General features: G+C 35.2%; 1 protein-coding gene across 1 annotated transcript in view; it reads left to right on the top strand.

Moving 5' to 3' along the window:
- Nucleotides 1-2763: 2763 nt before the first annotated feature.
- The window catches only part of LOC137245097 (uncharacterized), a 67290-nt gene continuing 44381 nt past the window's right edge, over nt 2764-25672 (top strand). The window contains exon 1 of the mRNA XM_067775216.1: nt 2764-3409. Within this exon, the coding sequence (XP_067631317.1) occupies nt 3350-3409 (60 nt within the window). The 5' untranslated portion in view covers nt 2764-3349. The remainder of the gene's footprint in view (nt 3410-25672) is intronic.

Raw genomic sequence — 25672 nt, 5'->3', positions numbered from 1 at the left:
CAAACTTTAAAAATCAAAGTTTAGCAAGAATATGTGTTTATATAAGGAGACATTTTTCGCTGATGTTTGTCCATTTATATAAAGGAAGTGCTTAAAATGTTTCTTTTTTTTCATTTTTATTTTCTTCTTTTCTTACATTTTCTCAGTGGCTTAACCAATCTGTTAAGTTTTACGCTTGTAGCTCAATGAGAATTTACATAAAAATCAATCCCAAAATTTCCTCCGTTCCGTTTGATTTTTCTAAGTCCGTGCGCCTCTTGCGAAACTTTTTGTATTGTGTCATCGGCTGTCATCGACCTCTGAATTAAGCTCTAAATTTTTTGCCTCTAGCTCATCGAGAAGTTCGTTTGGTTAGCATCTCATTTCTCTCCCTGATGTGGAGTATTCGCGCCTCATTATGTAGATGGTGTTCTGGGGACATAAGAAGACAGCCCGTTACGATTCTGAGAGCAGTATTTTGGCAGGCCTGTAGCTTCTTCCAGTGAGTAGTTTTAAGGCTTGGCGACCATATAGGTGACGCGTAGCATACAATCGGCTGGCCAATTGCTTTGTAGGTAGTAATGAGCGTTTATTTATCTTTTCCCCAAGTACTGCCAGCAAGAGATTTGAGGATTTTAGTACGGCTCTGGATTTTCGGTACAATTGCAGCTGCATGCTCAACAAAATGTAGATCCTGATAAAACGTCACACCCAAGATTTTGGGGTGTAGGACAGTCGGTAGCGTAGTACCATCGACGTGGATGTTCAAAATGGTCGACATTTGGGACGTCCAAGTTGTAAATAAGGTCGCGGATGATAATTCCAGGTTTCGCGAGGCGAAAAAACTGGAGAGATTAGGGAGGTAGCCGTTTATTCTGTTGCAAAGCTCATCGATCTGTGGTCCCGGGCCTGTGGTCATTATTGTGTAGTCATCGGCGTAAGAAACGATAGTAACTCCTTCCGGTGGGGAAGGTAGTTTTGATATGTAAAAATTAAACAAAAGTGCGGATAGGACACCACCCTGTGGCATCCCTTGTTTAATTCTTCTTGGCTTTGATGTTTCGTTTCTGAATTGCACCGATGCTTGCCGACCACTCAGATAATTTTCGGTCCACCTTTTAAGACATGAGGGAAGGGTAGACCATTCCAGGTCTTGCAGTAACTTGCCATGGTTGACCGTATCAAAAGCTTTTGATAGGTCTAGCGCAACGAGTACTGTTCTATGGTGGGGCTTCTGATTTAAACCACAATTTATCTGGGTGCTAATGGCATTTAGCGCGGTGGTGGTGCTATGGAGTTTTCTAAAGGCATGCCGATGACAGTCTAGCTGCAAATTTGCTTTGAAGTAGGGGAGCAAAATGGCTTCAAGCATCTTGGCTACTGGCGATAGAAGAGATATCGGGCGATATGACTCTCCTATGTTAGCTGGTTTTCCAGGCTTTTGTAGCGGGGCCACCTTGGCCATTTTCCATTTTTCGGGAATGACAAAGTTGGGTTATGGTTTGAAGACATGCGCTAATTTTTGTAACCCTCTTTCCCTAGGCTTTTAAACATCGGCATGGATATGCCGTCTGGGCCCACTGCTTTGGATGGTTTAGCATGACCGATGGCATCCTCACCCCCTTTGGCGGTGATGGTAATCGGAGACGCGCTAAATTTATGCTTATGTGCGTGTCTGTTGGGCCTCCGTCTATCTTTGTCGACCGTAGAATGCATTATGTACTGTCGGCAGAAAGCCCTCGCGCATTTTTTCGCATCCGACAGCACTTTATCGCAAAAGGCGATGGAAATTTTGTCATTGTGCTTAGACGTATTCGATAGGGACTTTACGGTGGACCAAAGTTTACCTAAACCGGCATAATCCTTCCAAAGAATTTACTCGACACTGCGCCACGTATGCTTGTCCCTCCTCAAACTCCAAAATATTTTGATGTCACTTGTACCGGACTATATGTAATATTTGTTCCAAATATGAGCCAAATGGGACCAAAAATACGATTTTTTTAATATCTCGATCCTTGCGCCACCTAGCGGCGATTTTTCTTCACACGTCGCTTTCTATTCATGTATGTACTATGTGCTCCAAATATGAACCAAATCGGACACCAAATACGATTTTTTGAAATATTTCGATCCATGCGCCACTTATCGGAGCTTTTTTCTTATTATTGCATTGTCATCGGGTTCTGCACTATATTTCAAGTTTCAAGCTTGTAGCTAGTTTACTTAAATTCAATTACAAAATTCGTGCCGGACAGCTACACAGCCAGCCAGCCAGCTTGTCAAGTCAAGCTAAATAAAACCGTTTAAAAATGAAGGGTGTATTTATTGCGTTTTGGTTTGGATCTCCTCATTTATAATCACTATACCAAGTATTGTCTATTCTCTTGAAATATTTTCCAATTACAATTTTTTCTGAATGAGATATAGATTTTTCCTTTCTTTGCCTACTTCTACTTGAAATACCATGTACATATATAGAGAACGTCAAATATTTTTGAGTAGTGTGGATAGTGTGAGGAGTCTGATCTTAGAATTTTTCTATTGAAAATTTGTTTGGCAGAATATGGAAGCTTACCATTTATTTCACCTGCAAGCGAACAACTTTTTGCTATATTTCAGACTTAGTTTTGCTTGAAAAACTTGTTTTCCTTCCATCACATCACAAAATCGCACACTGTGCCTCATCGCCACTTCTACCGGTGCTAATTCAAGCGCACAGCTAAAAAAGCGAAGGTACGGTCAGAATGGCGTAACGACAGCCTGTTGTTAGCATTTTATTGCCCAACTTATTGGTCAACCGCTAAGAAGGCTAATATCAACGTAAAGCTAACGTTAAGTCAGTGTGCCACAAGCGATCATAGCCAGCGGACTTAACGCGTTTAAATGAATTCAACAAAAGTGCGAAAGGAATATTTAAAATACAAATAATATATTCCAATAATTGTTAAGAGCAAATAAATTTTGTCAGTTGCAATAATTGGATTTAAGAAAAGAATAGAAAAAAATATAAATATTTAAATCGAGTGCGCTTATATATTTAATTTTTTAAATCATTTTTTATAAAGCCTTCATTTAAGACCAGGAGGCAGTTAAATATTGTTTTTTTTTTCTTTTACCACGTGTTGACTTGAATTGATGCATTGGGCTCACGTTAAAACCACATTCTGAATACTAAATCAGTATTTCAATTGTTAAATTGAATGTGATTCACAGACATACACACATACATTTTTTATCATTCTAAAGGAATTTTTGTATATTTTTTTGTTTTACTACCAAAATAATTAATTCAATACATTCGCGCTTGCCCAGTGCACAGAGCCAATAAATAGGTGAATAAAACAACAATAAATAAATACGCACCAAAATGATGCTGAAATTCCTACTGCTGGCATATTTGCTGCAAATGGCCGTAGCTTTACCGCAGGTGAGTCAAAGCTCTTTGTTATAAAATATAAAACTTTAAAAAAATATTAAAATTTTTCGCCTTTATGCATTATAAAGGCAATATTATGGGGTAGGCTGACGACAGAGTGGGAACGAGAAACGCTGCTATAATATAACGATAGAAAGCTATGAAAATGATTTCTCATGAAAAATTTTAAAAGTTGCCGGGTGCCAGAAAAGTTGCAAAACATATGAAAATAAAAATTGCTTTTCGCCTAGCATAGCTTGTAGCGAGCACTTTGCCATGAACACTAGAGTGTAAACTGGTCGAAAATTTCTTTTTGATAGAGTTTTGTAGAACAGAACAGGATAAACAGTGTAGCCGATCCCAAACCGGGCGACATTTTATAGATTTGTAATAGTGATGTTAACGGTTAGTTTTCGGTTTGTTATCGGCTCGTTTTGGGCATGTTATCCGTTTATTAGGTATCAGTTTATTTTAGGAGTATTTTAAATGTATGTACCATCGTAAAATAACCTTTTGTAATCGAAAAGTAATATATTAGTTATCGAAAATTTATCAATAAGTTATGGATTTGCTATTTAAGTGGCACCAATTTGTTATCGGCGTGTTACCGATTTATTGTAGAGAATTTATCTATTATTTATCGAAGAACTATCGGTATGTTATCGATTTTTTATCAAAAGCTTACCAATTTATTATCAAAAATGTATCTATGTGTTACCGGCGTATTATCCATTTGTTATAGAAAACTTATTAATTATCGATTAATATGATATCCTTTAACTTTATCGGGTTGTTGTCGAAAAGCTATGAAAGCAATGAGCTAAAGATTTGTCTTCGAAAAGTTATCGAATTTTTATGGAAACGCTACCGCTTAAATATCAAGAATGTATCGACCTGTTATCGGTGTGCCATCAGTTTCATATATAAAACTTATCAATTATCTATAGAAAAGTTATAAATATGTTATCAGTGAGCTATTGATTTGTTATCGAAAAGCTACTGATTTTTGTCGATTATGTATCGATTTGTTCTCCAAAAGCCATCTATAAAAGTTATCGATTTGGTACAGAAGTGTTTTCGATTTATTATGGAAAAGATATCGATATATTATTAAAAAATCTATAGATTTGTTATCAAAAATTTGTTGACTTTGATTTCGAAAAATATGAACTTTTTATCAAACGGTTATCGACTTGTTATTAAAAATGTTTCGATATTTTATCTGAGTGTTACCAATTTGTTTTAGGCGTGTTATCGAACTATTATAGAAAATGTATCGATTATTTATCGATGTTATCAATGAGTTATCGATTTATTTTCAAAAATGTATCGATATATATATCCACCATCACTTAGCAGATTTACACTATAATCCGACGATATGTTCCTTTGTGTGATATGTGTTTTAAGGTGGCTAAATCTCCCGGGAAACTTATCTCTGGCACACCTTAAAACCCAGCGAAGATGTGCGTCCAAGACAATGCATCATGAACGATTCTTATCGCTTTATTTTTGTTTAAGTTTTGCTTTATTTTTGTTTTTGAGTAACTTCCCGCAGTCTTAAATAGCTTCCATCCATAGTGATGTAGCTGAGAAGTCGCGAATGCGCGCATTCTTTCCTTAATGACAGCGAGTACTTTCCGCTGTTGTTAAGGCCAATAAAGATGGCCAACGATGTCATTAGCATCAGCGTATTCCAGAAATTTCATGATCTAATAATAAGCGGATTGCACCATAGCGGTTTAGATTTGTTGCTAGAAGAATCTCAGTATCCACATTATTTGGGTTCAGGTAAAGGAAATTGCACGATACAAAGTCCCCTTGCGTGACGCATCCCTGCAGCGAATATGGGAGACAGTCACGCAAATACACAGTTACGAAAAACAGGTTGTATAACTAACTCCGAACAGGTGGTAATTGGATACTCAGCGGTACGATTGGTAGCCACGCTTATACAAATAGCGCTTAAGTCAACTAACCAGGCAACACTCGCATATATAAATTATTTTCAGCATACTAAGTAGGCCCGAGAGATACTGTTTTTCTCTGTTTTCCAGGCATTTCCATCTTCACCTCCTTTTCTTGCTTTTTGAAATACAATTCCTTTCAATTCCTTTCGTAGCAGCTTACTACTACTTTGGCCTTCTTGGAACAAGTTTGATATCGGTCATATATTTATGGTTGCAAACTCACTGCAGGGTAGATATGTATGTATCTCCTCGGCAGGTTTTAATAATAACCCTGAAGTTATTAGAATCACCGTTAACTTAATTTGAGTAACAGCAGTGACCTCAATATGCAATGCGTATTATTAAATTTTACTTTAAATATGCTTTACTTAATTTCAACAAAAAAAAGTTTTTATTTTTTATTATTCATTAAAATAATTGAAGCGTATGTATGAACATACGGCAATATAAAAAAACGTATTAAAACATAAGTACATATATTTATATGTACAAGTCAAAATATTGCTAAAAAAAAATTAAAGCCATGGCATTGAGGAACATCGAAATAAAAAAAGTAGCACCACGAAAACATTTATTTTTCTATTGCAATTTCGTAAATATTTGTGGCAGATTTACGCATACTTACCTACATACGTAAGTACTAATAAATAAAACAAACAAATTAACTTTAAATGCCACAAGAGCTGCTGCCATTTCATTATTTCAATATAAGTTAATTAAAGCTTTTTTCAGCTATATTTTATGTTCAAATTAAAGCAACTATGAAAAAATTACTTTAAGCGTAACTTTTTTATTTAGATAGAACTAACATTTGAACACATGAACGCGTTTCGTGTCACCCAGTGATCACCTTGAAAGTTGAAAAAATGTTCAGAGCTGTTTGGTCCGCTTATCACACTCCTAAGTAGAATACAACAGCGATCAACTCCAAAAATACAATGTCCAGAAAACGCGAAACACTTACTGCCTCTCCCCTATTCGCGAAAGCCATTTTAATTTTTCACAAACCCTTTTCTCGATGATTAGTGGAGCTCCGTAGATATTTAATTGGCAAGCTCTGTGATACTTAGAACTTTGAAATTTCAGATTTTTGAGTTAGCTTCATTTTGATCTAGTTGTGCGGTATATGCGCTAGTGGAATTAGCAGTTCTTAGTTAGCCTGTTTTCTTAAAGCAATCGCGTTATTGTTCAATAGACGATTCGGATCGGTGGGCATTGAATTAAAGATACCGGTAATGTGGCTTGTTACAAAGTTTTAGATATTTGACTTAGCTCCTTTTTAGATAGATAAGATTTCATCATGCTGAATTCTTATGCCATATTAGCACTTATTATTTTTCAAGTTTACTGATTAGCGCTGTCGTTAATTTTGCAAAGCAAAACCGCACACCGTGGTGTGATGGTAGCGTGCTTCGCCTATCACACCGAATGCCCTGGGATCACACCTCGTGCAAAGCAACATCAAAATTTTAGAAATAAGGTTTTTCAATTAGAAGAAAATTTTTCTAAGCGGGGCCGCCCCTCGGCAGTTTTTGGCAAGCACTCCGAGTGTATTTCTGCCATGGAAAGCTCTCAGGGAAAACTCATCTGCCTCGCAGATACCGTTCGGAGTCGGCATAAAACAAGTAGGTCCCGCCCCGCCAATTTGTAGGAAAAATTAAAAAGGAGCACGACGCAAATTGGAAGAGAAGCTCGGCCTAAAATCTCTTCGGAGGTTATCGCGCCTTACATTTATTTATTTTATTTATTTAAAGCTTTTATGTTGCTGGTACTCTTAACTTCGTGTCTCTACTTTCCCAATAAGGATAAAGTATACAAACTAATGAATCAGTATGCTAGAGATGTAACTAATTGCTAACCAAAAGAATGCGTGTTCCAAGCTTAAGCGAAGCAACATCTCTTGGGCTAAGGCTGAAAAAAATGTAAAGTTCCAGTTCATGTTGGCCATATTAAGGGTCGTTCAAAGCAGTAGTTTTGTTAGAAATTGATTCATACCCAGTAGCAAAAATTGTGAAATTATCAAAAAAGTCACCATTACCAATTTGTTCGCCCTATAGTGAAATTCACTAACATTTAACGATGATTTTTCCCCTGGTGAGGTGTCGCTGAGAATATATTCTTCTTCTTTCATAAGCAAAACATAGCCTAACCAGCGTAGTCGCTGTGTCTTAATTCCCTGGACTATTTAGATGTATTCAAAAGGCTCCAACCGCTTAATATCCACAAATCGCCCGTAGAACTATTATTTCGGGTACTTCTAGAACCGTCGCACCATGTAGTGGAATGTCAACGAAAAGTTACTTTTTGAGTCAAATATCAGTTTGCGTAGACATGGATCTTTTTTTGAATGGCTCGTTTTGTCTAAAATAGCGTTTGTTTCAAGCAGCAATTCTCTTCCTGCTTTATTTCCATAAGTTGTTCGAAAGGATACTTATCGCTTCTTACTAAGCTGGTGGTTGCAAAGTTCAGAATAAGAGGCATTTTAGTTATCAAAATGACATCGGCTTGTTATCGATATCAAGTGTTATCGAACAGTTATCGGTTTATTATTATCAAAATAATATTTTTCTCTATTGGTGAGTTATCGGAAAACACACTGATACCACTTCGATAACAAATCAATAAATAGAAAATAACAATTCGATATTTTTCCGATAGCAAACCGATAACTCTTCGATATCAGTTGTTACCGATAGTAATGCTAAAATTAGATTTGCCACAGGTTGCCTCCTTATGACCTCTGAACGTCATCTACATAGTGAGGCCAAAGATCTCAAAATTAAAGAGCTGCTGGACAGACAGGTTTTGCTTAGTTGTCATAAACCGGGACATTCTAGCAAAGAACTGCTTGATCTAGCCTCGTATCGAAGAAGGCTAAGGGAATATATCGATAATTACTATGATGGGATCTGCCAGGCAGGACGCGCCCTATGAGTCCCGTTATCAATATACACTATCCTACTCTTGCAGAAAAAGAAAGCATACTACACTACACAACAACGACACAAGTCACCCTGGCCCAACTTCGTTCTGGATACTGTGACAGGTTTAACTCTTTAACTTGTCCAGAATTAACCCCGACATACATAATGTATGACCTGCATGCGATGTGTCCACACATGGCGCCAACCATCTTTTCAATTGTAATGTGGAACCTATGCCTCTAAAGCCAATTTCCCTACGGTCCACCCCTGTTGAAACTGCTAGTTTCTTTGGGCTTCCGTTAGAGGACTTTGACGACAATTTGTGAGTGGTGAGCACCGTTAGTACGACAGCATCGATAGTAGGCCGATAATATGTCGTTAATTTACCAATAATACGATGATAGTAAAAAAGGGCCTATAACTTTTGATATTTATATGGTATCAAAATGATTTCAAAATGATTTCAAAGTAGTCTCAAAATAATACACAAACAAATCATCCCGTCTCGAAAATGATCACAAAATGTTCCCAAATACCCCCAAACTGTCCAGAAAAGATTTCAATATTATCCAGGAAATATTCCTTCATGACCCAAAAAATATAATATTGGGACATAGTAGTTTGATTTGTCTAGCATTACTCACTGAGAAAGACCTAATTAGTTCTGCTGTATCGGCTGTTATCCATTATAAACCGCATCGTCTTTCTCGAAGACGAATTTATAACACTACCTCGAACCATTTAGGTAATCTCACCCAATTCTGCTGTAAGAAGCTTGGTATTATCGTGTTAAATACTTTTTTCGAAACCAAAATAGATTTATGCTGTTTTTCCATCTGCTTAGTACTATAATAAGGATGCTCTGTTATAGGAAAAGTGCAGAGGAAGGAAAAATTTCGAAACTTTTGAACATTTACTCCGTGCCAAATGATTTTGTTCGGTTCACTAGTAACAGGTCGGCGGCCACCGTGGTGTGATGGTAGTGTGCTCCGCCTACCACACCGCATGCCCTGGGTTCACACGCGGGGCAAAGTAACATCAAAATTTTAGAAATAAGGTTTTTCAATTATAAGAAATTTTTTCTAAGCGGGGTCGCCCCTCGGCAGTGTTTGGCAAGCGCTCCGGGTGTATTTCTGCCATGAAAAGCTCTCACTGAAAACCCATCTGCCTTGCAGATGCCGTTCGGAGTCGGCATAAAACATGTAGGTCCCGTCCACCAATTTGTAGGGAAAATCAAGAGGAGCACGACGCAAATTTGAAGAGGAGCTCGGCCTTAGATCTCTTCGGAGGTTATCGCGCCTTATATTTATTTTATTTATAGTAACAAGTTTTTAGTTTGAACACATGTTACCGTCAAGCATTTTTTCAATAAATCTTAAATTATCGTAATATCGTCGGTACAATGCCCAAGTCACGAATGTGCCATTTTTGTTTAAACGAAATATTATATAAGTCAAAGTTTGCAAATCCAAAACAACAAATGTGCATTTTTTTGAAAAAAAAAAATTTGAAAATCATTTTTCAATTAACATTACTTAGTGGTTTACAAAAGTAAACCTTCCAATAGTGGTTGAAAAATACAAAATTAAATATCTATTAATTAAATCTCTATTGTTAAGAATGTCTTACGCGTTTTTCTCAACACATCAAATATGCACATTCGTGACTTTGTCATTGGACTGACGATATCAGACCGCGCTAATGCTGCCATGAGCTTTTTAGGTTGAAAACACATCCCTAAGTGTTATACATGCACGAAATTCATGTCGGCTACTGTGCAGTCATTAACTTTAAATAACTTAATTTTACAGTTTTTGTTTTTTTTTTTTTTTGGCAGGAAACTTTAAAATTGGATTGTGGTAAAATTCAAGGCCAAACCATGAGCCAATGCAAAAAGTTAATTGCACAAAATTAAAAAACTATTTACCATAAGCGCACAAATATGGTATAGTTTAATAATAGCGACACAGTTGTTAACCATATCGGCAACTTTTTAATTTTGATACAGTTAAGCATGTTTTATAAACACGTACAGGACCGTATTTAGAACCAACAGGTGGTAGGGGTTCTTGTTTTTTTTTTTTTTTTTTAATTTGTAAAGCTCTTTAAAAACGATTCGCATTGAAGTTACTTTAAAATGTATTTTATACCTGATCTACATATCATTATTATATAACTATAGATATAAATACATACATATTTTATTTATTTATATGAATAATTTCTTACAAATAACAATTTTTTAACATTTTATACATTGTCGGGCAAAACATCTTGTACTGAGATTGGCGAGATTTAACCATAAATTTCTTTCGCTTTGAAATTTTATTAACTTAAAATCAATGTTACAAAATTTTACATAAAATCCGAAAATTTATTTTGCTAAGCTTTGAACAAAAACACTTTACAAACATTTTAATTTTTAATTTCAGTACAAGGTGCACTCTTTAATTAATTTATAATAAGGTTTTTTGATTTTGTCATATGGAGATAGAGCGCACTAAAAGTATAACAAGAATCTACGCGAATCAGATAAGTTTTAAAGTTGATTCCTATTCTATTAAAATTGCGTAGGCTTTAAAACTGAATAAAGAGCTCAAGTGCTATTCAGTAAAGCGTAAGTCATATAACTGGTTTCGCCCAACTTAACATCGACTGTTGAGTTGCATATCACCCTATATTTTTGAAAAACTCTCTATACCAGAATTATATTTATACCTTTCATGAACATGAAATGGTATATTAACTTTGGTCCGGTGTTTGTAACGTTGAGAAATATAGAAGATAGACTCACCATTAAGTATACCGAATTGATCAGGGCGGCGAACTGAGTTGATATAGTCATATCCGTCTGTCCGTCCGTCTGTCTGTTTGAACGCAAACTAGTCCCTCAAATTTTGAGATATCTCAATGAAATTTGGCACAAGTATATATTTTTGTATTATGTATCCGGTAGGATCGGACCACTACAACATATATCTCCCATACAACCGATCGTTCAGATAAGACGATTTTGGTCATTACTGCCGCAATTTAGAAAGTATAAACGTGAAACTCGGTGGTATATATTCTAATATATCATAGAAGATATCTTGAAAAAATCACTTTGATCGGAGCTATATATAGTATATATCCCATACAACCGATCGTTCAGATAGAAAGATTTTTGGCAATTTCTCCCTTAGTTTCCAAATATAAAAACGTTAAACTTGGTGATATATATTCTAATATATCACAGGAGATTTCCTGTAAAAATTATTTCGATCGGAGCTATATATAATATATATCCCATACAACCGATCGTTCAGACAGAAAGATTTTTAGCCATTTCTCCCTTAATTTCCAATATAAAAACGTTAAACTTGGTGATATTTATTCTAATATATCATAGAAGATTTCCAGAAAAAATCACTTTGATCGGAGCTTTATATACTATATATCCCATACAACCGATAGTTCAGATAGAAAGATTTTTGGCCATTTCTCCCTAAGTTTCCAATATAAAAACGTGAAACTTGGTGATATATATTCTAATACATCATAGGAGATTTCCTGTAAAAATAGTTTCGACCGGAGCTATATATAATATATATCCCATACAACCGATCGTTCAGATAAGGCGGTTTTTTGCCATTTTTTTTTATTTTTTTATTTTATATTTATCTTAAAAATCGTTGAGGTATGTACATCTGTTCACTATATATTTCTTATCTTATACATCCGATTATTTGGAGATTACGAACGGGGTAAGATTATTGTTCAGCCCCATTTATGAAAGGTATGAAATCTTCGGCACAGCCGAAGACAGTCCCGTCCTTACTTGTTTTTTTTTTTTTCAAGCGCTCCTCAGAATTCGTTTGGAGAACGACCTATTTCCGAATTTTTCTCATAAACATAAAATGTATTAAATTTATGCTCAGATACAGCAGTTTTCTGTCAAAAATGTATCATTCAAATACAACGTTTATTAGATCAACCGAAATTGAATTTACTGCGTAAACAGCATACTCGATTTCCATTTTTTGTTCTACGCGACATTTCGGCTTGACCTTTGCACACATGCTTAAAATATTGTCACAAGGCATGTTTATTTCGGTAAAGAAAAAAAGTCGTTGGAAAAAGTTCAGAAATAGGACGTTCTTCAACCGAATTTTGAAATCAGCGTTTTTTTAAATAAATTCCTAAATATGGCGTTTTTTTAAGTTTTCTGAAATAGGTCATTTTTGAAACGGCAGCTGAGATAGGGTTGTCTTCCACTCAGCAGTCAACCGACATAGCAGCACGAGATGGTTGAAAGTCGATTGAGTTTTGTTTTTAACTAGAAATGTAAGGCAGGTCATATCAAATCTCGATTTTCAACAAAACATTTAAAATATGGCAGCTTATAAGGTATATATAAAGACTTAAAAGTATAATTTGAGGCATAACGTGTTTTTTTTTCTTCACTAGAACCTCAACTTAAGCACTTTTCGTATAATCATGTAAATATATATTAATTCCCATAAGTAAACTCGAAGTATTACTAATGCAAGTAATTTTTTTTTTCACAATCCATACATTCAGAATTCACAAAAAGAAAAATCATCTAAAATATTCCACTCTTTTTTTGAAATGTGGATGGGATTAAGTTTCACTTTCTAAAATTTTTGAAATTATCTTAATGAGAAGTAAAAAAAGGAAATTTAGCCGTTCTGAAATATTCCAAAAAATAAGTTTCATAGCAAAACGCAATAATTTTCATACAACTTTTAGATTTTTTAGCTGAAAGCTGAGTTGTGTGTTTATATGAATGAGGGGTAAGTCGTGGGTACTAGTAAACTCCTTAAGGATTATTTAAGGAGTAATTTAGAAGAATTTATGGATTATACGTATACTATACAACTAATCCATCAGAGTACTTCATGAAATACCTCAGGGCGAGAAAGATTCGTACAAATTACTTTATGTACTACTTTCAAGCAAAGCTAGAGCTGGGATATGAACTTCATACTAGAGTGCTGATTTGTCAAATATGGTAGACTTGACTCACTTTTTTTTCAGGGTCGCTGAAATGATGGTACCAAAATATCTATTCTAAAAATAGCTAATTCTATTCACACCAAAGTGCACACGACGCAATCACTTCCAAACCAAGACGCAATAAATGCATTTTTATACTCAATGTGCTTTGCACACAGGGTATATATTACTTATTTTGTTTTGTTGATTTTCCGACAGGGTGGATAAATGATGTATGTTGGAACAATTTTTTCACGAACGAAAATCGACACTGATGATGGCACAACGCCGAGAAAAAAAATTTGATTGAGCCATGTCCGTCCGTTAACACGGATATTGAAATATCTTCACGAAATTCGGTATGCGGGCTTTTGTGGACCCAGAATAGATTGGTATTGAAAATAAGTGAAATCGAATGATAACCTCGCCTACATTTTATATATATAACATTTTGGAAAACACAAACAACCTGATTATTTAGTAAATAATAAACCCAGAATATTGAAATTTGATGCGTTCACTGATAATATGACTATTGATAAAAAGTTTGAAAACAATTTTGAAAATGGGCGTGGCACCGCCCACTTGTGATAAAATCAATTTTACAAATATTATTAATCATAAATCAAAAACCGTTAGACTTATCGTAACAAAGTTAAGCTGGGTGCTGCCTTTACTATAAGGAATTCTTCGAAGAAAAATTTATGAAATCGGTTAAGGACCACGCCCACTTTTCTACAAATGATTTCTAAAGGGGTGGTGGACGAATAAAATAAGCTATGTCTTTGAAAAAAGGAGCTGTATATCAATTATATTTGTTTTCTAAGTTGAATTATAGCAGCAAATAGGAAAAATTCAAATTTTTAAAAATGGTCGTGGCACCGCCCCTTTCATGACTGAGCACCTTACTATGTTGCGGGAGCCATAGTTCGAAGAAAAATTCCCGGATCGTGATAATGAAATGGAATTATAACAGAAAGTTAGAAAATATTAAAATTTAAAAAAAATGGGCGTGGCAGGCAGTTTTTTGACTAAGCAGCTTTCTATGTTTCGAGAGCCATAACTCGAAAAAAAATTAACATATCGTAGATTGGGTACATATATTTTCCTTATATTTTATGTTATCAATGATATTTCACTTACCAAGTTTTGTTGTAAGAGGAAATCGGGAGATATTTTTTTTAAATGGGCGGTGCCACGAGTTATGTAGAAAAGTAATTTAGAAATGAACCGTAAAATTGAAGCTCACGCTGAATATAAATTTTTGTTTACACGCGAGCATAGACACCTTCCTTGTTTTAGATCAAAATGCAATAATTTCAAAAGACTATCTGTCTTAACCTCAAAATTAGTCGTACGATTAATGTGAGTTTTTGGCTGTATGTGTGTTCTTTTCTAAATGCTATAACATCGTAACTTTCAATTGATAGATCCATATTTCATGCACCAGCCTTTGCATCCTACAGTAAGTCTGCAGCAGTACACGTAACAGATATTTAAGGGACGAAGCAAAAAACAAAATTTGATTACTACGCGCTTGATGCACGTTTATACATAAAAATAAATAAGTATATACATTTGATGTAAGTTGAATAAAAAATCAGCAAAGGTTGACTAAAAAAGTGATAATTGCTTTTAAATTATTCAACTTTGGCCATTAGCAAAAAACATTATTTCCAAAATCTACAGTGTCCTGTTAGTTTTGTAATGTCGGCTTTGTCGCTATCAGAAACAGATTTCACACATACTAATACGATATATCTGCGAATACCCAATACAAAATATATTTTCAAACAGCATCCGTTTTTTCTCGAGATTGATAAGAAGTTCCTAGGAGAGGGTTGCCACGACTTCGTAACCAAAGAACGAAACTTATTGATATTAGCAGATTTCGAACTGATGCTTAGCTCATTGATGAAGGCAGCATAATCTGATGTGAAGACATCGGGTAATCTACAGACACCAATTAAACCTTTTTTAATTTTGATTAGGAATTTCGTTTCTTCTAATAGATTCCGCATAAATCGCTTCCTTTTCCAAAACAAAAATATAAAAACTTTGATAAAAGTTCAACAAAAGTACAACAAATTGTTACTTGGGTTCACACAGAGCTATTAATTAGCATTATTTTGTTAAACTAATTAATTTTAATTATGTCAGCACTTGTTCGGTTCGTTAATAAATGACAGCCTCATCAGGTATTTTTTTTGTGTTTTTCACATTTTTATAAAACGATTTAATTTTTATAAGTGATTGTTGACTATTATATTGCATTATTTACATATTTTAACATGTTTGCTTAACTAGCTGCTCACATTTAACCTGTTAACTAGATTTTAGAAATTAATATTAATATGTAGTCTGATTTTCAGTATACACATTTAAAAGAAAAGCTGATTTGAAACACAAGTGAGCAATTCATGGCACTTACATTTAATAACCGCGAGCAAAAAACAAACCTTTCTTCCATTCTCTGGCCATTCGCTCTCCCTGTCAGCTATTATTTGACAGGTAGGTATGGCAATGGAGGAATAGAAAGATTCTTCACTTGTCTGTATTCACAATGCATTTTACAGACTAAATAACAATTTTTAACAATTTTTGTTCTTATATCGGCCTACTGATTTGTAAGATCGCGAGTTTGAATCGAGCTCAAGGCCTAAAAATAATTATTTTATCATTATTATTGTTATGATATATTTTTTCTTAATTGAAGAAATTTTAATTTCATTATTTCTACTTTTATTCGGTTTTTGCGAATTGATATTCACAGCACTGCGACATCTGTCGCAGAATAGTTGTGAAAATTGGACTTGGATGGAGGCAAATAAACATCCGCTGTGATAGCTGAATGCTTATTAAAGCAGCGGCGCCTAAACTTTGCCGATGTAGGAATTTAGCAGTTCCCGAAATGGATCTATACAACGAGCTTTGGCAGTTGTCTAATTTTTTTTTTCTTCTATTCTAATTAAAAATTTTTCAATTAAGAAAAAATATATCATAACAATAATAATGATAAAATAATTATTGTTAGGCCTTGAGCTCGATTCAAACTCGTGAACTAACAATTATTAACTTTAATATATCAATTATCTAATTGATGAATAAATAAGTACATATGTTTGTAGTAGAGCTAAAGATTTCACGCCGGGTATTCGGCTACCCGGGTAATAGGGCGATGGGGTACCAGGGCAATGCCCGGGTGCTTCTGGCAGTAACTCAAGCGATTGATCACAGCGCGGAAAATAAATCGGTAAACTCGACCCAAAAAATATAATTAAATGAGCATTTGACATCCATCCATGAGTCATCCGTCAACCTATTCCTCCTAACTGTGATTTTCCTCACATATATTTTTGTAATAACTTTATATAATTGAAGATATCGTAATGGCCACGAGTAATATGACCACTAAAAACGGCGTAATCGGAATATAACCACGCCCCTTTTTAAGTAACAAATATCTTTATGCATTTGTGTTTGTGACGGAACTCCTCCTAAACGATTGAACCGATGTAATATTGTGCGTGTTCGAGGGGATTAGGGATGCACAAGATTTACAATTTTATCTTTCTTACCTTTCTGAAAAGTGGACCAGGGGCTGACCTATTCTTAAAAAAATTATGTGTGGTACAATTTGCTCGAGATTTGGTGCGGGGTATTTCTTTCTAGCTCACTAATTGAGAAGCTTTTCTTTTCGGGAAATGGACCAGGAAACGAGCTCTTTCAAAACAATTTAATTTATGGTGCGATTCGCTTGAAATTCGGTACTAAGTAAATGTTTGAAACCAGCTCCCGACCTATTGTACCAAATCGTATTTTTAGGGCGATTTACTTGAGATTGGATAAAGAGAGTACTTTTTTGCTTAGCTTCATATTTGAGAAACTTTTCCACATAGAAAGTGGATCAGTGGCCAACATATTCGAAAAAATATTAACTAGTTTAAGGTTCTTTTCAAATTTGGTACAGGGGTTCCTCTTCAACAAGCTCAGTGTTTATGACCTTTTCTCACTGGACCAAGTGAAACCTATTTTAAAAAAACATACATATTTATGCTCTTGGCTTATTATTTAAGAAACACCTTTTTCCAAAAAGTGAAACAGGATCAGTTATAAATTGGAGTTTTGTTGTGATTTCATTTATATTTTTAATTTAATCAGTCTTTCAAATAGGTTAATCTCATATGCAAAATCTGTTGGTAACTTTATATTTATTGAAATCGGTCGGTCAGGTGAAGCAGGTATTAAATAGTTGTAATAAAGATTCAATATATGATAATTTCTTCAAAGAAAATGTCCCGTTCTAATATTTTCCCTCTTATAAATCCACGTATAAGATGTGTGAGTAAGCTCGTCAATTAAATCTTAACCTATTCAATGAAATACATATATGTTTTAAATAATCATCGTACAAAAAGTAGTTAACTTTAGATCAAGGAAATCTTAGCTAATTGAGTCATCATGTAAAACTGCTGAACTTTACTTTTACCAACAGAGATACATACATATGTACGTATGCACCCTGCAGCAAATATCGGAGCGAAGTAGACAAATTCTCTGAACCATTTACTTACTAGTACGAAAGTGACTAGAGTTGAACTAACTGTAAATAATGATCTTAAGTCAAACAAATATTTTTGAACCCTCCAAGTTTTCTTGGTGTGTCCTGCACCTTTTAAAATTCTTGATAGATATTGTAGCGAATGTTGACATCACTAGGCTGTTAGCAAATAATCACTCTACAACATAAACATGAAGCAGCCACTCTTATGTACATGAACACATTAAAGCTACCAACACTTATGTATGAGGCGACGAAGAGATATCTTACACACACGCATGCAGTCATCAGCCGAAGTAGTTACTCACACATACACGCGCATATGGCTATAAACTACAATTATACATGTATTTATATAGCTGGTAACCAAGCATGAGCTACAACTTTTCGCGAAATTACTAGAGCTTAGGATAAATGGATGAACGATGAAATGTAGGGTATAAAAGCAGCGCAAGCTGAGTAATAACGAAACAGTTTTGATTTAAACACGCTATTAGTTGTGAAGTATAATTGTGAAGTACTATTCCCAAAGAAATCTAAATAAAGACCAGTTTAGCGATTCGAGCGTTCGCAGAAAGTTTCAAATAAGCGGAATTTCCCAAAATTCGTTACAATATTTTCATGAACAATTTATGTAATTACAGAATCTTACGTGTGTATTAATATTAAAGTATATCTTATATCTCGTGTCACAGTGTTTGTGGCTGAACTTTATCGGAACAGCTCGACCAGAGACGGAGCTAGAAAGAAAAGAAGTGATGGCAAAGATGGCGATGGGGAAACAGACACAGAGGGAGGGGCGAATAAAGGGGTAAAAGGAGGAGAGAGGGGGATAGATAAGAAGGAGCAAATACTTCTTAAATGTTACGCATATAGACCAAAGTTAGGGCAGAACAACGTCTATCGAGTCTTCCAATGTCTGAATAATAATGTTAACTTGTTTTTAAAAATACTTGCACATCTATGTGAAAAATCCAAAATAAGCATTGTTTGTGCGGGACAGCAAAACATCGACGGGTTTTGTGTTACAGTGATTAGGATGAAATTTCGGCGAAAATAATAATATTTCAAAAAAATTAGTGCACGCCCGTGAGAAGTTTAACAATTTTGGCACCATTAAAATGTATTGTAAGTAAGTAAGTAAGCAAATAAAATGTATTGTAAATACTAACTTAAGCAAATAGCTACATATATACCAAATTTCACGCAAATAGAGCCATGAATAGATTTTGTTCGAGCAAACTTAACACGAACACTCTCCGGGTTGCTGTGAAGCTATGCTGCAAATTTGAATAATATGGGCGTAGTGGTTCCGAAGTCCATAAGCTGCATACAAACATATATACATCCATCTTTATATATAAAATTAAAATAAATGTAAGGCGCGATAGCCTCCGAAGAGATTTTAAGCCGAACTTCTCTTCCAACTTGCTTCGTGCTCCTTTTAGGTTTTTTCTACAAATTGGCGGGACGAGACCTACTTGTTTTGTGGCGATTCCGAACGGCATCTGCGAGGCAGATGAGTTTTCACTTAGAAGCTTTTCATGGCAAAAATACACCCTGAGTGCTAATTGCAAACAATTTGTTTCTAAAATTTGTTGTTGCTTTGCCCGGGGCGTGAACTCAGGATCTTCGCTGTGGTAGGCGGAGCACGCCACCATCACACCACGGTGAGCGCTTCTTTATATGTATAAGATAAAAAAAACCACCTTAGTTCACAAACATTGTCATACATGTACATAGATACATACAAACATACCATACGGCCGTCCCGTCCCGCCAATTTGTAGGGAAGATTTAAACGAGCACGACGCAAATTGGAAAAGAAGCTGATGTGGTGAATGTCCAATTCAAATCAAGCTTGCTCGTAGAGCTGACAACGAACAAACACACGAACTGCATTGTTTGGACAAATGTTACAATTTTGCTGATATTGGAAAGGAATCAATATTTTATTTTTAAATTTTTTTTTTTTTATGCAGAAAGAAGGTAAATAGTATTTCAAAGTTTCGCTGTATAGAAGAAATATTAAAATCTATCCATCTGTTTTTGAGTTATGTCTGTGTAAACAAAAATTTTTATGATTTTTTACAACATTTTGGCAGTCTGCCACGCCCCTTTAATATATACCATCAAATTATATTGAAACAATCCATCTCACCTAGCTAAGCTTTAAAAAGCAAAAACCAGTTTTAAAATCAGAGCATTCTGCGTCAAGTGATGGACATTCAACAATATTTAGTGACTTTGTTTTATAAGATTTATAGATACATAGATAATAATAGCATTATAACTTGGCGCGATATACCTCATCGGAGCTTTAGCCCAAACTTAACTTAGAACTTGCGTTGTTATTTCATTTAATGTTTTATACATATTTGTACCTAGATTTTTCGGGATGGTACGCGAGCATGTGTCCTCTTCAATCAGGGCAACCGGTACTGATAACTCATTAACGAAAACTGCTTGAACTCTACGACAACCTAGTATTTAGCTTATGTTTTAGATAGGTTTTATTCAGGTATATGGGTTTTCATCCTCATATTGTTTAACCAGTTTGCAAATAAAATTACTCTAGAATTTTCAATCATCAATTGCTAATGCAATTAAGACATATACATACTTAATTTGCACTTTTATGGAGCTTGATTACTATATAAGAAACAAGTACTGCATATGAATATACAATGTTCAGTGTGCATTAGGGTGGCTCACAAAAAATTTTAACATTCACTCAATCACTTTATTTTTCTACATTCAAGACGACACCTACCCTGCATTGCGATTACTCCATGCATGCATGTATGGAGTACTCTCTATGGACCCAGCGAGTGCTCCAAAATTAACCACAATTCATACAAAAATATGGTCCAATTAACATTGATTGTCATGTCCTAGGACTGGACCATATACTCCAACTCAGCATTACATCAGAGTAATCCATGGAGTACTCCAGTATGACACAAGTGGACCACATGATCCAACGATTTTTGCAGGGTACATGCCACAACTACAATAAACACAGTTTGACGATAATCGTTGCTTTATTACATTGAACACGACAGCCAGAAATATAAATTATAGCTCACAGTAGCGAAAATTTTAGGGCAAAAAAAATTTCAATTATATTAAATTAACTTGCAAATGAATAATTTCCAGTATGTATATAATTGGTTATTTGCATAATATTAAAATTGTATTCACAAAATAAAAGAGGCGCCACTATCTTACGCTTGGCAAACCCAAATTAATTTAATCCGGCAACATTGATTAACTATTGTAGCGCCGAAAATAACGCCCCTATCACGAGCAGATAGTCGATGTTCTTGCAGATAGTCGATGTTCTTAGTTTGGCCTACAACTGTAGAAACGCATTCAAAAATTATTGAAAAAAAGATAAAAATCCTTGTTTTAATGTTAGATATTATTAGTTCGAAGTTCAAAAGTTATCAGAAAAGCAGGTTTTGTAAATATGAAGTCCCGATGCAACCAATCAATTTTGATCACAGAACCTGGAATGTCAGACATGCAATATAAGCCCTATCCACTAAATAATGTTAACAATTATATCCTAGGTTCTATTTAATCAAATTTCAAAAGAATATTTGGCTTTCACTGTGAGTTAAATGCGTTACAATATTTGAATAATTAATTTAGTCAAAATGTAAATTTTACTTAGATTTGTTTATATTTAACTCCAACTAGTAGTATTATTGTAAAATAAGTTTAAAGAAATTAATATTTTTCGACTATCATTTTATTAAGTGATTGAAACTATAAAATCGCCGAAATGTATGTCAAAAATCCCCATATTCTGATCAATTTATTTTTGTTTGGAGTGGCATCATTGACATAAATGTGCATTTTGACAGCGCTCCTCGAAACAAAGAGTCGCAAATCCATTCATCTATGCTGCCTATCGACAAATTGCAAAGCCACCCAAATACAAAACTTAAATTTTTTTACCATTAGCTTAATACATCTAAAAAAGTCATAAATTTCATATTTAAATATGAGTTTTGTAAATTAACGGTTAAATTAAATTTGGACTCCAAAATTGTATTTAAACTCTGTTAAATTAAGTTGCATATATATTAGGCCGGGTCGATTTGTATGGTGAACCCCCAGGGGGGTTCCAGGTGGTGTGCCACTGGCATCGGGTGGTCGGCTGCAAAGATAGTAGGGGTCGGTCATACATTTGGACTCGATTGGAGAACTCTAAATGGGTCAAAGTGGGATTTTTTGCCCCTACCCAAAAGTTCGACCCAAATTGGGGGACACCAGAATTCGGTTTAGAGGTATGGTTCCTTCGGCAAAGTTTCTTATTTTGATCCCTAGAATACGATTTTCACAGAGCAATGAGCGATTTTTAAATCGACCCTCCCAAATATATATATGTAATATTTTAAAATATTAAGAAAAAATATTACTTTAAGTTGTCATGAAAAAGATTTTTAAGAAGAATGAGGTGTAGAATCAGTTTTTCTATTCTCCTGCAAAATTTAAATTCCGTCATATAGCCGGTATTCCAATTAGTCTATGACGATTTTTCAAAGGCATCGACAATATGTAAATGTAATTTGACAGATGTTGCTTTGTAGCCGCCGAGAGGGTGCGAAAAAGTGTTGCCAGATTTAATAAAAGAACACTAGTTATGAGCGCGTCACAATGAAATTTCTCGTGAGTTTTGATGCAAAAGCGAACTTAAAAACAAGTAAGGAAGGTTAAGTTCGGGTGTAACCGAACATTACATACTCAGTTGAGAGCTATGGTGACAACGTAAGGGAAAATAACCATGTAGGAAAATGAACCGAGAGAAACCCTGGAATGTGTTTGTATGACATGTGTATCAAATGAAAGGCATTAAAGAGTATTTTATGAGGGAGTGGGCCATAGTTCTATAGGTGGACGCCATTTAGTTATATCGTCATAAAGGTGGATCAGGGTTGACTCTAGAATTTGTTTGTACGATATGGCTATGAAATGAAAGGTGTTAATGAGCATTTTTAAAAGGGAGTGGGCCTTCGTTCTATAGGTGGTCGCCTTTTCGAGATATCGCCATAAAGGTGGGCCAGGGGTGACTCTAGAATATGTTTGTACGATATGGGTATCAAATGAAAGGTGTTAATGAGTATTTTAAAAGGGCGTGGGGCTTAGTTCTATATGTGCACGCCTTTTCGAGATATCGCCATAAAGGTGAACCAGAGGTGACCCTAGAATGTGTTTGTACGATATGGTTATCAAATTAAAGGTATTAATGAGGGTTTTAAAAGGGAGTGGTGGTAAATGCATAGGTGGTCGCGTTTTCGAGATATCGCCATAAAGGTGGACCAGGGGTGACTCTAGAATGCGTTTGTACAATATGGGTATCAAACGAAAGGTGTCAATGAGTATTTTAAAAGGGAGTGGGCCTTAGTTCTATAGGTGGACGCCGTTTCGAAATATCGCCATAAAGGTGGACCAGGGGTGACTCTAGAATGCGTTTGTACAATATGGGTATCAAATGAAAGGTGTTAATGAGTATTTTAAAAGGGCGTGGGGCTTAGTTCTATAGGTGGACGCCTTTTCGAGATATCGCCATAAAGGTGGGCCAGGGGTGACTCTAGAATATGTTTGTACGATATGGGTATCAAATGAAAGGTGTTAATGAGTATTTTAAAAGGGCGTGGGGCTTAGTTATATATGTGCACGCCTTTTCGAGATATCGCCATAAAGGTGAACCAGAGGTGACCCTAGAATGTGTTTGTACGATATGGTTATCAAATTAAAGGTATTAATGAGGGTTTTAAAAGGGAGTGGTGGTAGTTGTATAGGTGGTCGCCTTTTCGAGATATCGCCATAAAGGTGGACCAGGGGTGACTCTAGAATACGTTTGTACAATATGGGTATCAAACGAAAGGTGTTAATGAGTATTTTAAAAGGGAGTGAGCCTTAGTTCTATAGGTGGACGCCTTTTCTAGGTATCGCAATAAAGGTGGACCAGGGGTGACTCTAGACTTTGTTTGTACGATATGGGTATCAAATGAAAGGTGTTAATGAGTATTTTTAAAAGGGAGTGGGCCTTCGTTCTATACGTGGTCGCCTTTTCGAGATATCGTCATAAAGGTGGACCAGGGGTGACTCTAGAATATGTTTGTACATTATGGGTATCAAATGAAAGGTGTTAATGAGTATTTTAAAAGGGCGTGGGGCTTAGTCCTATATGTGGACGCCTTTTCGAGGTATCGCAATAAAGGTGGACCAGGGGTGACTCTAGACTTTGTTTGTACCATATGGCTATCAAATGAAAGGTGCTAATGAGTATTTTTAAAAGGGAGTGGACCTTCGTTCTATAGGTGGTCGCCTTTTCGAGATATCGCCATAAAGGTGGACCAGGGGTGACTCTAGACTTTGTTTGTACGATATGAGTATCAAATGAAAGGTGTTAATGAGTATTTTTAAAAGGGAGTGGGCCTTCGTTCTATAGGTGGACGCCTTTTCGAGATATCGCCATAAAGGTGGACCAGGGGTGACTCTAGAATGTGTTTGTACTATATTGGTAACAAATTAAAGGTATTAATGAGAGTTTTAAAAGGGAGTGGTGGTAGTTGTATATGTGAAGGCGTTTTCCAGATATCGACCAAAATGTGGACCAGGGTGACCCAGAACATCATCTGTTGGATACCGCTAATTTATTTATATATGTAATACCTGCCAAGATTTCAAGGGTTTTTTATTTCGCCCTGCAGAACTTTTTCATTTTCTTCTACTTAATATGGTAGGTGTCACAACATGACAAAGTTTTTTCTAAAGTTATATTTCGCGTCAATAAACCAATCCAATTGCCATGTTTCATCCCTTTTTTCGTATTTGGTATAGAATTATGGCATTTTTTTCATTTTTCGTAATTTTCGATATCGAAAAAGTGGGCGTGGTCATAGTCGGATTTCGTTCATTTTTTATACCAAGATAAAGTGCGTTCAGATACGTACGTGAACTAAGTTCAGTAAAGATATGTCGATTTTTGCTCTAGTTATCGTGTTAACGGCCATGCGGAAGGACAGACGGACGACTGTGTGTAAAAACTGGGCGCGGCTTCAACCGATTTCGCCCATTTTCACAGAAAACAGTTAACGTCATAAAATCTATGCCCCTACCAAATTTCAAAAGGATGATAAATTTTTGTTCGACTTATGGCATTAAAAGCATCCTAGATAAATTGAATGAAAAAGGGCGGAGCCACACCCATTTTGAAATATTCTTTTTTTTTTGTATTTTGTTGCACCATATCATTACTGGAGTTGAATGTTGACATAATTTACTTATATACTGTAAAGATATAAAAAATTTTGTTAAAATTTTACTTTAAAAAAAAAATTGTTTAAAAGTGGGCGTGATCTTTCTCCGATTTTGCTAATTTTTATTAAGCGTACATATAGTAATATGAGTGACGTTCCTGCCAAATTTCATCATGATATCTTCAACGACTGCCAAATTACAGCTTGCAAAACTTTTAAATTACCTTCTTTTAAAAGTGGGCGGTGCCACGCCTTTTGTCAAAAATTTTACTAATTTTCTATTCTGCGTCACAAGGTCAGCTCAGCTACCAAGTTTCATCGCTTTATCTATCTTTGGTAATGAATTATTGGACTTTTTCGGTTTTTCGAAATTTTCGATATCGAAAAAGTGGGCGTGGTTATAGTCCGATATCGTTCATTCGTTCGTTTTAAATAACGATCTGAGATGAGTGCTCAGGAACCTACATACCAAATTTCATCAAGATACCTCAAAATTTACTCAAGTTATCGTGTCAATCAAATTTTTTTTTCGGTCCTGATGATTT

Source organism: Eurosta solidaginis, chromosome 3, assembly GCF_040869045.1.
Source record: "Eurosta solidaginis isolate ZX-2024a chromosome 3, ASM4086904v1, whole genome shotgun sequence".
Lineage (NCBI taxonomy): Eukaryota > Metazoa > Arthropoda > Insecta > Diptera > Tephritidae > Eurosta > Eurosta solidaginis.
Note: the sequence above shows the minus strand (reverse complement) of the source record. Positions and strands in the feature narration are given on the sequence as shown.